The sequence below is a fragment of the Barbus barbus genome (genome assembly GCF_936440315.1).
Source record: "Barbus barbus genome assembly, chromosome: 6".
NCBI classification, from domain to species: Eukaryota; Metazoa; Chordata; class Actinopteri; order Cypriniformes; family Cyprinidae; genus Barbus; species Barbus barbus.
The window spans coordinates 30,397,217-30,412,009 of record NC_136734.1 but is presented as its reverse complement, the minus strand read 5'-3'; the positions used below and the strand labels follow the sequence as shown (position 1 = coordinate 30,412,009).

General features: G+C 39.9%; 2 protein-coding genes across 2 annotated transcripts; one reads left to right on the top strand and one right to left on the bottom strand.

Annotated features, from left to right (window-relative positions):
* Positions 1 to 182: 182 nt before the first annotated feature.
* LOC306871540 (tRNA (uracil-5-)-methyltransferase homolog A-like) lies at positions 183 to 6,115 on the top strand. Its single transcript, XM_079419557.1, has 12 exons — positions 183 to 298; positions 671 to 1,305; positions 1,801 to 1,909; positions 2,121 to 2,302; positions 4,096 to 4,210; positions 4,327 to 4,442; positions 4,525 to 4,636; positions 4,807 to 4,929; positions 5,011 to 5,086; positions 5,171 to 5,287; positions 5,375 to 5,471; positions 5,777 to 6,115. Exons 2-12 carry the CDS (start codon positions 677 to 679, stop codon positions 5,931 to 5,933), a joined length of 1,833 nt encoding a protein of 610 aa, XP_079275683.1. The 5' UTR covers positions 183 to 298; positions 671 to 676; the 3' UTR covers positions 5,934 to 6,115.
* A 761-nt stretch (positions 6,116 to 6,876) lies between these two features.
* On the bottom strand, positions 6,877 to 14,641 carry LOC306871539 (microprocessor complex subunit DGCR8-like). The gene is made up of 14 exons (XM_079419556.1): positions 14,489 to 14,641; positions 12,940 to 13,939; positions 12,447 to 12,609; positions 11,421 to 11,563; positions 10,987 to 11,320; positions 10,700 to 10,897; positions 10,517 to 10,618; positions 10,017 to 10,115; positions 9,814 to 9,896; positions 9,610 to 9,710; positions 9,377 to 9,483; positions 8,666 to 8,793; positions 8,436 to 8,549; positions 6,877 to 8,275 (listed from the first exon to the last, which is right to left on the bottom strand). Exons 2-14 carry the CDS (start codon positions 13,621 to 13,623, stop codon positions 8,192 to 8,194), a joined length of 2,340 nt encoding a protein of 779 aa, XP_079275682.1. The 5' UTR covers positions 13,624 to 13,939; positions 14,489 to 14,641; the 3' UTR covers positions 6,877 to 8,191.
* Positions 14,642 to 14,793: the final 152 nt, after the last annotated feature.

Here is a 14,793-nt window from a genome sequence, read left to right as displayed (position 1 = left end):
TCGCGTTAGATAAAATTAAACATTGCGCTCGAATTAAATAAAATTAAACGTTTAGATGCAAATAATTTTGAATAATATTTGCGGTCTAAATTTTAGTATATTTAAAACTATTAGTCTTACAACTAGATTTTACTAAATAGAGGAATAGACCTTAACTGGCGTTCCCACAAAACACTGCTTTTGACACGTGTTTGTAAAGATGGCAGCTTGCATGCACGCATAACCGCACAGTGCATTTAGAGCTCCTTAATGTTTCATAGATAGTGAAGAACACTGAATAACGAGGATATTTGACATTGTAGGTTTGTTCAGACGGTCTAAAGATATATCAGAAATAGCTTCGCTTGCAATTTTATTTGTCTTAAAAATATAGTCAGTTTTTTTTATTTGAGCCTTGTGTAGTATCCATTAATTGAATGTCAATTCACTTTTTTTTTTAGCTTAATTGTACATGCATATGTATTAGGGATCGTAGATGCTGTAACTGGTCTCTGTTACATTTGTTTTTTAATAGTCCTGGTCTGTGGGAAATTAATTATTAAAGTAGATTTACACAATTACACCATGAAACACTGTAGAACACCGCTGAAACTGATTTACTGAAAATTAAGATTATATATATATATATATATTTACATCTAATAATACGTTCCTTTGGCCTTTGATGCAGGACAAAATGACAGATGTTGCTGTTGACAAGACTGATCCAGCTGGTTCATTACCCAGCACAGAGAAAGAACCAGATGACATAAGAGAAGAGAAAAACCAAGAGAATCCACCAGCAACAGAAGCAGAAGGAGAGGGTGCAGCAGGTGGTGTGTACCGTTACATCAAAGGAGATCTCTTCACCTCGGAGATCTTTAAAGTTGAGATTCAAAACTTGCCCAAGTACATTGGTTTTAACGACCTGAAGAAGTTCCTCAACAAGCATGGGATCAATCCTCACAAAATCAAGCTGTTTAGCAAGCAGATGTTTGCCTTTGTCACTTTTAAGAACCAGGAGGAAAGGGACAAGGCCATGAAGGCAGTGCATGGCATGCAGTGGAAGAGTAAAGTGCTGAGTGTTCGGCTGGCCAAGCCCAAAGCCGATCCCATCCTCAAGAAGAGGAAACAAGAGGAGGAAGGGGAAGGTGGACAGCCTGGTGCAAAACGTGCAGCCGGTAGCCAGGAGGGAGAGGAGGATGAAGAAGAGCCTCTCAATGTCCAGATTGCCAATGCTGTGACACCCTTGTGGAACGTGCCTTATGAAGAACAGCTGAAAAGGAAAGAGAAAGAAGTTGAAGGCGTTCTCCAGAAACTGACCAGGTATTTTCTGATGGGTCTGGTGACATGCGTATGGCTTCCAGATGTTATTTTTATAAATTGCAAAAATAGATCAATTACATGACATTGTCACATATGGGAAGTCGTGGCCTAATGGTTAGAGAGTCGGACTCGTAACCTAAAGGTTGCATTTGAGTCTCAGGTCCGGCAGGAATTGCCGGGGGGGGGCTGAATAACAAGCACTCTCTCCACCCTCAATACCACGACTGAGGTACCCTTGAGCAAGGCACCGAACCCCCAAATGCTCCCTGGGCGCCGCAGCATAAATGGCTGGTCACTGCTCCGGGTGTGTTCACTGCTGTGTGTGTGCACTTTGGATGGGTTAAATGCAGGGCACAAATTCTGAGTATGGGTAACCATACTTGGCCACGTCACTATCACTATCACATATATAGTTCATACATGAGCTTCTTATAGTAAAGCTGGTCAGTAAAGATTTCCTTCAATATAACCAGCCTTCTTGATGCTTGTTCTCAGAGAAATTGGCAACAACAACAAAGCTATGCTTCCCTGGTTGTTTGTTCAAAAAGAGAAGTACAACAAAATGTGCTGCCCACTCGAGGCCATACGACCATCACCTGTGCAGGTAAATCATCTGTGCTCACTGCTCACATAAATTATTCTAATCACAGTCACACTTTAACTCACAAAATAAATATCATAAAGTATGTAAAGGGTTGAATGAACATTTTGGGGATTAAACAGATGCATGACACATGGTTTGTTTATTACAGTCTGTGGAAATAGTATGATTGAATGTGATTTGTCATTGTCTAATAAGGAATTTGTCCTTGCAGACGGAGTACAGGAATAAGTGTGAGTTTGTGATCGGAGTGGGAGCAGATGGAGAGGATAAGACAGTGGGCTTTCGTTTAGGTAAGTATAAAGGAGGAACCTGTGCAGTAGTGAGTCCATCAGAAACCACCCATGTGTCTTCTGAGGCCAAGAGGGTCGTGCAGGGCTTCCAGCAGTTCATCAGGTAAATTAAATAATTCTGTTGTTCACTGTTGATTATGCCTACTGTGCATCCAAATCTAACCATATTACAAATGAGTTTTAGTGTATGTCTGCATTACCCATCAGCCATTGTATACAGTCAGGTCCATAAATATTGGGACATCGACACAATGCTAACATTTTTGGCTCTATACACCACCACAATGGATTTCAAATGAAACGAACAAGATGTGCTTTAACTGCAGACTGTCAGCTTTAATTTGAGGGTATTTCCATCCAAATCAGGTGAACGGTGTAGGAATTACAACAGTTTGCATATGTGCCTCCCACTTGTTAAGGGACCAAAAGTAATGGGACAATTGGCTTCTCAGCTGTTCCATGGCCAGGTGTGTGTTATTCCCTCATTATCCCAATTACAATGAGCAGATAAAAGGTCCAGAGTTCATTTCAAGTGTGCTATTTGCATTTGGAATCTGTTGCTGTCAACTGTCAAGATGAGATCCAAAGAGCTGTCACTATCAGTGAAGCAAGCCACCATTAGGCTGAAAAAACAAAACAAACCCATCAGAGAGATAGCAAAAACATTAGGCGTGGCCAAAACAACTGTTTGGAACATTCTTAAAAAGAAGGAACGCACCGGTGAGCTCAGCAACACCAGAAGACCACGGAAAACAGCTGTGGTGGATGACCGAAGAATTCTTTCCCTGGTGAAGAAAACACCCTTCACAACAGTTGGCCAGATCAAGAACACTCTCCAGGAGGTAGGTGTATGTGTGTCAAAGTCAACAATCAAGAGAAGACTTCACCAGAGTGAATACAGGGGGTTCACCACAAGATGTAAACCATTGGTGAGCCTCAAAAACAGGAAGGCCAGATTAGAGTTTGCCAAACGACATCTAAAAAAGCCTTCACAGTTCTGGAACAACATCCTATGGACAGATGAGACCAAGATCAACTTGTACCAGAGTGATGGGAAGAGAAGAGTATGGAGAAGGAAAGGAACTGCTCATGATCCTAAGCATACCACCTCATCAGTGAAGCATGGTGGTGGTAGTCTCATGGCGTGGGCATGTATGGCTGCCTGTGGAACTGGTTCTCTTGTATTTATTGATGATGTGACTGTTGACAAAAGCAGCAGGATGAATTCTGAAGTGTTTCGGCCAATATTATCTGCTCATATTCAGCCAAATGCTTCAGAACTCACTGGACGGCGCTTCACAGTGCAGATGGACAATGACCCAAAGCATACTGCAAAAGCAACCAAAGAGTTTTTGAAGGGAAAGAAGTGGACTGTTATGCAATGGCCAAGTCAATCACCTGACCTGAATCCGATTGAGCATGCATTTCACTTGCTGAAGACAAAACTGAAGGGAAAATGCCCCAAGAACAAGCAGCAACTGAAGACGGTTGCAGTACAGGCCTGGCAGAGCATCACCAGGGATGAAACCCAGCGTCTGGTGTTGTCTATGCGTTCCAGACTTCAGGCTGTAATTGACTGCAAAGGATTTGCAACCAAGTATTAAAAAGTGAAAGTTTGACTTATGATTATTATTGTCCCATTACTTTTGGTCCCTTAACAAGTGGGAGGCACATATGCAAACTGTTGTAATTCCTACACCGTTCACCTGATTTGGATGTAAATACCCTCAAATTAAAGCTGACAGTCTGCAGTTAAAGCACATCTTGTTCGTTTCATTTGAAATCCATTGTGGTGGTGTATAGAGCCAAAAATGTTAGAATTGTGTCGATGTCCCAATATTTATGGACCTGACTGTATGTATTTATTAAATGATTTTGTATTGATATTCTGAACAGGACAACTCCATATGCAGTATACAGTCCAGAGACTTATGAGGGTCATTGGCGGCAGCTAACAGTCCGAACAAGCAGGATAAAGCAAACCTTGGCCATTGTTTTCTTCAATCCACAGGTAAGAGATTTATTAAGTGGTTATTTTTGTGTGTCCACTTTAAATGTTGGTTATGTATTTTACAAAAGGTGGAACTATTGTTACTGCTGCATGAAATATTTGTTTAAACAACCTAGAAACTCCAAGAAGAAGAAATTGAGGAACTAAAACGAAATATGCGTCAGTATTTTACTGAAGGAGAAGGAAAAGAAAGTGCCATCACTTCATTGTATTTTGTGAGAATGGGACAAAGGTAAGACCCAAAAACCCTAAATGAAATGAATTTAGATTTTAGATGACTTTACACATTCTTTTATTAATCTGTGTCAACCCAGGACATCTGCGGGTACAGAGGACCTGCCATGTGAACACGTGACTGGAGAAGAATGGATTCACGAAGAGCTTCTCGGACTAAAATTCCGTATCTCTCCACACTCATTCTTTCAGGTGAACCTTCTGACAAATTGACTGTTATATCATTTCTCAAATGAATACTATGATTCTTGATAAGGCATCAGGCAGCTTGTGTATGTGATTCAGAATATTAGGTACAGGATAATAATACTGACCTTCAGTTTAAGTGTCCTACATTACATTATTATTGTTGATACTGGCAGACGAACACCCCTGCTGCTGAGGTTCTGTACTCAGCTGTGGGTGAATGGGTACAGCTGGACCAGGACAGCACTGTGCTGGATGTGTGCTGTGGAACAGGAACCATCGGCATCTCGCTGGCAAAGGTGCGGCGTTTGCTTCTAAAAATACACGCAAATATGAGTAATGAACAGAGCAACAACTAAAACAATTCTGTGTGTTAACAGAGAGTGAAGAAGGTCATTGGCATAGAGTTGTGCCAGGAGGCAGTAGAAGATGCTAAGGCAAATGCTGAAGCTAATGGTAGGCCAGAATGGCATTATCGTTGCCTTGTTTTTCTCTCTCCATCTCCCATGATATACTCACACTTCAAATGTACATTTTCAGGGTTGACCAATGTGGAATTCCACTGTGGAAAGGCAGAAGATGTGTTCCCCACTGTTCTTAAAGCTGTTGTGTCCCCCAATGTCACAGCAATCGTTGATCCTCCGAGAGCAGGGCTACGTATGTACAGTACTCCCAGACGTAACTTTTGACTTGTAGCCATGGTGTTGTTTTTAAGTTCTCTGCTCAAATTCTCACTCTTACCAGATTCCAAAGTTATTCTAGCAATTAGAAGAGCAGAGCATCTGAAGAGACTCATCTACGTCGCCTGCAATGCCAAAGCAGCTATGAACAATTTTATTGAGTAAGTTCATTATTTTCTGTTTCAAGTGAACAATGATTTACACATCAAATTCAGGATAGCAACATCCAAACTATTGTGAATTGATTGCATTTTGATGGGAATTACATATCAGAATGGTGGTGGTTTGAGTGAAAATGTTAAATATGAGAGAAATCAGAGGCTAACTATATTTTGATAAAAGACAAACCTTGGTAAATAAAAATAAAAAAATAATAAAAAAATTGTAAATTAAGGTTGACTTTCTACTGAAAATATAAAATATTCCCAATTAACTTTATTCTAAAATGTATATTTATGTCTTGAAGTCTCTGCAGAGCTGTTTCTAACCGTGTGCGAGGAGCCCCTTTCCGTCCAGTGAGAGCTATGGCTGTTGACCTCTTCCCCCAGACCATGCACTGTGAAACCATCCTGCTCTTTGAAAGAGTGGACTACAGCTCTGACACTCAGACCACAGAAACCTGATGCTGTTATCTTCACAATCTATCATGCCAGCACAGCTGTTTCTCTTCCATTTAAACACTTAGAAATTCAAATGTTCACTTTTTCTTAAGTTCAGTTGACTTGATCAAAGTGCTCAAACCATTACCACATTGTATAGGTTTCTTTTTTCTCTTTTGTTTGCATTAAAAACAGCACAAGACATCAGTTTCTGGTCATCAATTTATTTGCATAAATCACTGTATCAGCGATCATGTCACATTAAAATAACTTTTTTTTTTAGGCAGCTTTACTTGCAGCCAAATCGTCCAACATTATCCCTTCAATGATAGCGACTAAAAAGCACGCATTTCTTCACAACTAATACACAATTAGCAAGACTGACAGGACAAGTCGTACACTCCAGGCGTTTATTGGAAAAGCATATTCTCGAAGGACTCTTAGTAATGGCAGCAGCCTTGTGCTCATGGAAAACAGGAAAGTGCCTTCACAAACGCAGTGAACATTCAGAAGCACACAAACTAAAGTACTAAACTCAATGACAGTGCACTGCAGTTTTTTTAGTTGCTGTCCCAAGAAAACCTGACCCCCCCCCCCCCCCCCCACTCAGGGTGTTAAACAGACTTCCTGTCGGACCTTCCTGTCATAGCCAGAATCCCCCCCCCCCCCCCCCCCCCCCTTTCTCCCATTATAATTTGAGGGGAAGTGGTGGTTTTCTTCAAACAGGGACCATATTTTAATCCAGCAGTTATTGCATTTTTTTAAATATTGTTCCATATATATATGTTTGTTTATATATATTTAATGAAAAGCTATGCAGCAATATTCTATAAAAATGCATAAGACGTAAAGCTTTGGTTCACACTGTTCTTCAAGCTATTGAATATAACTACATGGTCTGATTTTCTTCGAGGTATGGAGTTACCACCTTTGTTTTTAGGTAGACTGCCTTATGAAATAATGAATAAGGTTCAAACTATTTAATACACCACCGTGATAACATCTGAACAAAATGTGCACACAATCACCCACTGCAGCAAATGACCACAAAACCATACTGAAAAATTTAAGACAAAATAAAAAAAAAAAAAAAAGCACATGCGTAGAAGGCGTTTTTTTCCTAAAATATCAATGCAAGAAAGCAAGCATCACTCCACAGCAAATACATAATGTACAGAATCACGAATGCAGACTCAAGTGAGGCGTTTCCCTTTTGAAACAAGGTACCATCGATAAAAGAGGAAAAACTAAGGCAACATATAGCATTTTTTCTTACTGAAGATTGCCAACCATTCTCTAATGCAAGACTTCGATTATATCAGAGCATACTGAAATGTAACAATACCAAAAAAAAAAAAAAGATATCTTAACTAGCGCGCACTAGCATCCTATCTCCCTGATGTCTTGTTCCTCTACTAACTACAGTACCTCAAACACTTGTGCTTGTGTTTTCTCTGCAGTGCTTTCTGAGAGTAGAGCAACTGGTCAAGATAACCATTGGTACGCATCACTCCTTAATTAAAACAAACACAAAAGGTTGTTCATTCCACACAAGCAAATAATTCCAACATAAGTGCATTTCTTAACAGCAGTTGGAAGTGTGCACATGAAATGCTTTAGAAATACAACATTTAAATTCTTCACATGCCAATAAGAACTAGACATGGCCACTGAAGAAAACCAACACACTTTAAGCCATTATAAACCCTATTTTCCAGATAAAAGATCACGTGCACTGAATGAACGACTCTGCATGCCACAAAAGCAGACATAAAGGAACAAATCCCTGTAAAATGACAGTTATGAGTACCGAGATAGAGTCAGTCTCTGAAATCTGTGGTTCCACAGTAAATATGAAATGAATTGGCTGTTTAAGAAGGGAAAAAAGCAACAATTTATTAACATCTAAACGCCACAAACTTAAAAGCATCTGTAATACTTCACATACATCATTTGTATGATTCTCCTTAAATATAGGCATATTACTGTCAACAGCCGTCATTATATTTGTGCACTTTCAGGTGCAGAAGTGCATCTGGAGGTATTTAATGCTCATTCTACCTTCTCTTAATGCATGTATTTGACTGTTAACGAACCCATACATTATGGGCAATAATTGGATTGGGAATAGAGCTCAAAAATCTGATAAAAATGTAACTAGTATTGCCATTTTGCACTGCAAAGTAATGCATAAGTCAGTAATGGTACGATCACCTTGTGTTATAGAATTATTACCATTGGTCAGTGCTATCTGCTATCACAACATGCTGGACGAGGGTTTGCTAGACATCAACAGTACACAGAGGTTCACTGCCAGGTTGAGCGGACTCCATTATAGTCATCTTCGGCTTCTTTCTTGCCTCCTCCTGGAAAAAAAAAAAAAAAAAAAAAAAAAGACAAATGAGTGAGCACTAGAAAGGTTTACGCTTTTTAGCTGTCAATTTACTGAATGTTTTTAATCTTTATCCAACTCCATTTATCTGAAGTGCAAGATTTGTCTTAAAGAGGTCATATTTGCAGCTGTACCCTTTCTCGAGCCAGCTTTATCATCTCTTCTCTTAGTTTGTTGAGGATGTGAAGATTTGGCTTGTTCTTTTTGGCATACTGCTGAAGCTCAATCACGCTCTTATCAGAGTTCTCCTGAAGATGACAAGAGTCCAACATTAACTTCTCAATCACACAAACAAAAAGAAACATTCCTCTCATATTTAATATCTTAAAATGCAGATTATGTTTCGACAAAAGACAGCGCCGACCTTCTTAACCATCTTGGTGCTTTCTCTGCCGTACATGCGCAGCAGTGAGCCCCAGTTCTTCACGTGAGGATGAAGCATCTGAAGAATCTTCTGTGATGCCAGCTGCTTTCCAACCCTCTTATTTTTACCTGCGGTCAACAAGAGTAGTATTAGGTATTTGGCTTTAGAGAAATCTGCAGAGTGGACCAACATTTATCATTTCTGAAGTATAGACAGGAGGGTGGCTAACCGCACACTGATCCACTCAATACTGAAAAAGTCTACAAAAACATTTCAGAAATTGCATCGTGCAAAAAGTGCAGTGCATGTGAATTAAAAACAGATGGACATGAGCGAGCAATCAGACGTTTCAGCACATTGCTATCTTCAGTGCTCTGGAGTCCTCAGTATCTTCAGGAGCACTGAAGATAGCAATGTGCTGAAACGTCTGATTGCTCGCTCATGTCTATCCGTTTATGCACGATGCAATTTATAAAATAAAAAGATGTTTTTGTAGACTTTCAGTTTTGAGAGGATCAGTGTGCAGTTAGCCACCCTTCCTGTCTATTTTCAAGTATCCTGCTAGCTCTACGCACCTGCAGTATAAGGACAAAAAAATAAAAATAAAAAAAAACAGTTTGGAGAGCTACAATTTTCTCAAGTTTTACATCATTTCTGAAGTATGACATTGTGAAATGCTCTGAATGAAGCCTCTTAAGCATGGATACTCACACCAGCCGCGTACAGTGTGCTTCCCACATGTCATGACATATTCACTCTTCTGGTTCTTTCCTGGAATCACCTCAAACTTGATGCTGGTGTCACCCATGCCATGGTTTCTATAGAACAGACGACAGCAGATCTTCAGTTGCTTTTCAATCAGACGTGATATTTCAAGGACCCATGGTTAGATTAACATGCATTTCCTGTAATAAAGAGTGACAGACTCTCTAATCGCAACATACCTCTTAAGGCACTCATGAAGGATCTGATATGGTGAGAGTAAACCTGCTTTGTTGGTCAGCTCATACACCCTTGAATCTTCAATACTGATATGATTAAAATACTGTGGGATTGGAGAAGGAAATAAACATCCAGAAGTACAACAAAGAACAAAACTCTGATCAAAGATAAAAATCAGTCATTTTAATCAGAAAGAAGAGCAGTACCTCCAGTTCATCTCCCTCTATGGGCTTCTCCTCAGACGTCTGCTTCACAAAGTCAGGAATAAGGATCTCCAGTGTTGCTCGAGCTGCCAGAAAGAGAATGACAGTATAAATACTTATATTCCTCAAAATGTTTAGAGCAATCTATTCATGAAACACATTCTTGCTAAGGTTAAGGACTTGGATGAAGATGGGGGAAAAGGTACCAGCTTTATTCTTGGCGAGTTTTTTACTACTTGCTGTTCCTGTGCCATATGTAACACCGTCTATAATGACTGAGGCTCCGAAGGGTTCACTTGGGTTTTCTGGGAAAACAAAATATTACACATTAAAAAAAAAAAAAAAAAAAAAGACAAACCAAACACACATGCAAAGTAAAATCATTATGCCACAACAGGCCATGTATTATTAATACATGGTTAGAAAGCGCTGTTAGCTACATCAAGCCCAAAATGTCTTTAACCAAACCATTCGGCATGGCCTTTAGTGGTTTATTGCTTTCACGACAGCATTATAACAAGTACATTGATAAAAATCACAACCCATTTTTCTGCCAAGCGAGCTAATTAGCACAATTGTAAATAATACTGCAGATATGCAGACTCTGTACACAAATACCTCACACAAATGTGCTTATTATTGGTCAATTTTCACAGCTTCAAACAGTTTCTCAATTACAATTTTAGTCTTATGCATTGCTACTTACCACATTCAAAAAAGTTGTAAACTGGTCGCACTTTGAGCACTCTTTGCATATATTCGTGCAAAATGCACACTTCTGACTTCCCATTAGGGTTGATGACAAACTCTGAAATATAAATACGGTCTTGTTAAAGCACCACGTGTTGTGTACTGCTCAATTCACTAATGGAATGACTCAGACAAGTACCTTTCTTTGTGGGGGCGTCTTGTACAGACAGTGTGATGAGCTTCTGATTGGCTGGGAGGATGGGCCTCTCAGACTCGGCCTGCTTCCTCTTCATGTCCCTGTTGAACTGTCTGCGCTCAGCCCATGTGCGAAACTTCTTAACCGTCACTTGCTCAAAATCAAAGCACTTCTCTAGGTAGCTTCTAAACTCCTCAATGTCTGGGATACAAGTCATGAGAAGAGAGTTTACAAACCATGTGGATTTTAAACAGTGATGCACAGGAGAGAGTGAAACCTCATCCTCTTACCAACAGACTCATCCTTGCACACCTCCACCTTGGCTTTGACCTGGCCCAGTGCTCCCTGTGCAGTATCATTGGCTTGGCTCTCCTTCACCTCTGCAGATCCTCCTGGCTCCATGAGGTCAAGATCTGGATCTTCTGATGTTGGTCTGCCAGTCGGCTCTTCTGTGGCAGTAGAGTCAGGTTCATCGACTCTCTCCAATGAGATGCCCTCCTCACCAGATTTTAAAGGAGACACCTCTGCAGTCGGAGTCACCTCTCCATTCTGTTCCCTTTCTTCTTGTTCCTTTATTTTCTTATAGTGCAAGCAGGGAATGCTACTGGTTGGTGGGTCATGTTTCTGGGGGTGGGAAATGAGTAGAATAAAGGGATGAGGTGCATGAGAATGCGGACCACTCAATTTGTAAATAGAATTATCTTAGGGGAGCCAAACCATTTACCCTAATGCTTCCTGTTCCAAGGAAGTAAGGTCTAGACCAGGTGACTACTCTGGTTTCCCGGTGGAGGTAGACTGGAATGCCAGAGTTATGGAATGTCATGATCCACCCATCGGGTAACGGCTCAGTTGGTGGACGCCCGCGACCTTAAAAATAAATAAAAACTAGTCAGAACAATAACAACAACCAAAAAAACTACAGTCACCTAGAATCCTATGTAGGGTTTTATCTTGTTTGAATCAGTGTTATTGTTAACAAAATTTAAAATGAAAACATTAAAGGAACCAACATAAAACAAAGCTCACAAATTACTTTAAGTCTGATTCTGAATATACACTACTGTTCAAACGTCAGAAATGATCACATTCACAAAGGATGCATTAAACTGATAGACTGAAAAAATGACACAAGACATTCACATTGTTACAAAAGTGTTGTTTCAAATAAATGCTGGACTTTTGAACTTTACATTCAAAATCCTGGGAAATGTATAATTTTCCAGTTTTTGTGTTCAACACTGACAAGAATTTTTTCCTGATCACCAAATCAGTATGTTAGAATGATTACTTCTTTATAAAAAAAATAAAAATACAATTTCACTTTTAATTTTATAAATATATGAAAAAAAAGTTAGTTTTATCGTATGTTTAACTTTAAATATTAATATCAAATAATTACTAAAGTAATTAAACAGCCTTGGTGCGTATAAACAAACTAATTTTACAGACTTTAATACAATGTGTATTTACGTTTCAAATTTTATAGAAGTTTTTTATTTATTTTTTTTTTAAACGAAATGCGTTTAAAATACCTTGGCAGCACAGAAAAAAAAGTGGAACCCATAGAAAACTCTAATAACCTTAGGGTTTGAAAACATTTCGTCTTCATGTAGTTGCAATAATGTAATCTTCCATTCTAATAATCATCTATAATTTATCTTAATCTTTAAAAGTTTTAACAGTGTAGCAACAGTGTTTAGAACTTCCAATCAAACTTTCTATGAGTTAACCAAGAGTTTCTGAGGCTCACTCTTAAGGACAGTCTTAATTTTGGTCATCATGGGCTGAACTCCGGCCTCCCCATCTGAATGGTGATCACTGTCTCCAGCATACTTGTCTTCAGCCAGACGCCTCTTCTTAGGCATGGGCATGCCTTCCTCCAGCAGGGCATCTACATCATTGTCAAAGTCCTCCTGGAAGAATAGGTGGGTTAGTAACTGGCAGACACTGACATGTCATCAACTAGACGTACATCAAGATTTGAATCAAGCCCATTTTGTGAGCTGTAATTCAAATCTTCTTCAAATGGACCACCTTGTTACAGTCCACGATCCTTCCTGATGAATAAAAGACTCTTTGTGGTAGATGCACATTTCAGGAGATGTTTTGAATGATGGCATTTACAGGTTTAGACTGCAATAATATTATCTTTATATATCCAATGTAATATTCAGTTTTCAAAATTCAGGTTGAACAAATAAAATGGCCAAAATCAAGAGGCATAATAAGGTCATGCATTTTACCTCATAGGGGTAATTCAGGTCCTCCTCCTGCGCGTGCTCCTGCTGAACTATCGTCTGAGACCTGAAACCACTCGGCTCCCCATCTTCCACTTCCAGAAAGTTCTCACTGAAATCTTCCAGGTCGTCCAACACGGCAAACTCAACCTTGTTCTCCTGCTCTGTCTCCAGCTCTTCACTGTTTCTAACTAACCCTAAGGAATCAGTGCTCATGGTCGAGCTGCCTGGCTCTAATGATTCATGCAATTCACCATTCAGTCCCTCTAGGCTCTGCTCTTCGTTGTTAACCTGCCCCAAACCAGTGTACAACACCTTCCTGTCTTTGCTCTTACTGCTGTCTGAGAAACTGACGCGGATCTTTACATCTTTGAGGAGTTTGAGATCAGGTAAGAACTTGGTAACTGGAGGAGCATGGCGAGCGGTTCTAGGGCACGTGGCCATGGGGTCAGGGCTACCTGATGGGTGACTGCTAACGGACAATGTGTGCTTGTTGAAGAGGAGCTGTTCATCCCTGTCCACTGCTGGGGTGTGTTGGTGTCCATCACCACCAGAGCTAACGTCCATTTCCTCTGCGTCACTGGACGTTTGCAGGGGAGGTGGTGGAGGTGCTTTACTGTAATCATTCCCTGCCAATATTGTGTCTGGTGGCTCCAATGGGAGGGGAGGTAAAATCTCATTCACATCCATGTTTAATTTCTTAAAAAGAGCTATATTAAAAACTACACGAGAATGCAAGTGGGAAGGGAGCTGCCTAATTTAGCTAAAAAAGAAGAATGCAGCCCCTAATACATGCATTGAGTACATCACACAGCTCTAGACACCTATTTAACAATATTCATGTACATGGTTGAATATGCTAAGCTGACTACATTGTTCTTTTCATTAATGTAGACAGCTTTTTAGAAATCACTGTCTCAATTATTGGAAATCACAATGCATTCAGCTTAAACGTTGCCCACATCTAAGCACTGTCCATCCTGGGTGGCCAGATCTTCTGCCAGTGCTGAAAGAAAGAGAAAAGAAAAATCAAGAGGCATTCAAAGAGCACTACAGAACTGGATCTAAATGGTCAAACTTCACAACGCAGATGCACCTTTAATTTCCCAAAATGTTTGCCTCACAACGTAGGCCTATGCCCCAGAAAGCAGTAACACACTTTATTCACAATTGTTCGTTTGAGATTAAAACTGGCTGTTGTTGCTAAATAAATAAACAGTATTTCTGGTGTATTATCACGAACCATAAGCCCTGAAGGCCTTTGCTAATTGGTCGGCTAAGAGAACCGGAAGGCAATGTGGTTAACGTTACATTTCATCACGCATATATTAAAAACTGCAATTTTGTGTCTCACGGCTGTTTCTTAAACAATTACATGAGCGCTTTCGTGTATGTTTAGCAAAAACTGGTCCATGCCTCGATTAGTTCGCCCGCGTTCGCCGTAATAAAGAGCCGTGTGCGGCGACCAAACCTTTTCAACCCAACCATGCGTTAACTAAATGTCGATAAGAATAAAAAACACAGCGGTTTCTGCACACTATTCTCCTTTTCTCACCTACTACACAAATGCTCTATTGAAGACCGCATGTAATCAAAGGATTTGTCCGTTTATGTGTTTCAGATGTCCGTCTCCTCTCTCCGCCATCTTCACTGCAGAGCAGCAGAGGATCTGAATGAACACGCCTCTCAGTTTTTACTGAAATTTGCTTCAGATGTGGCCAATGGTGTGCAATTTATTTGTTGCATGGCTTGGTGATATAATATGCTATACCACATCATTAGTGGACAAGATCAGATATCAAATTTTACATTTAATTGTGATCACTCAAGTGCATGACTTTACAGCGACAGAGCTTTATG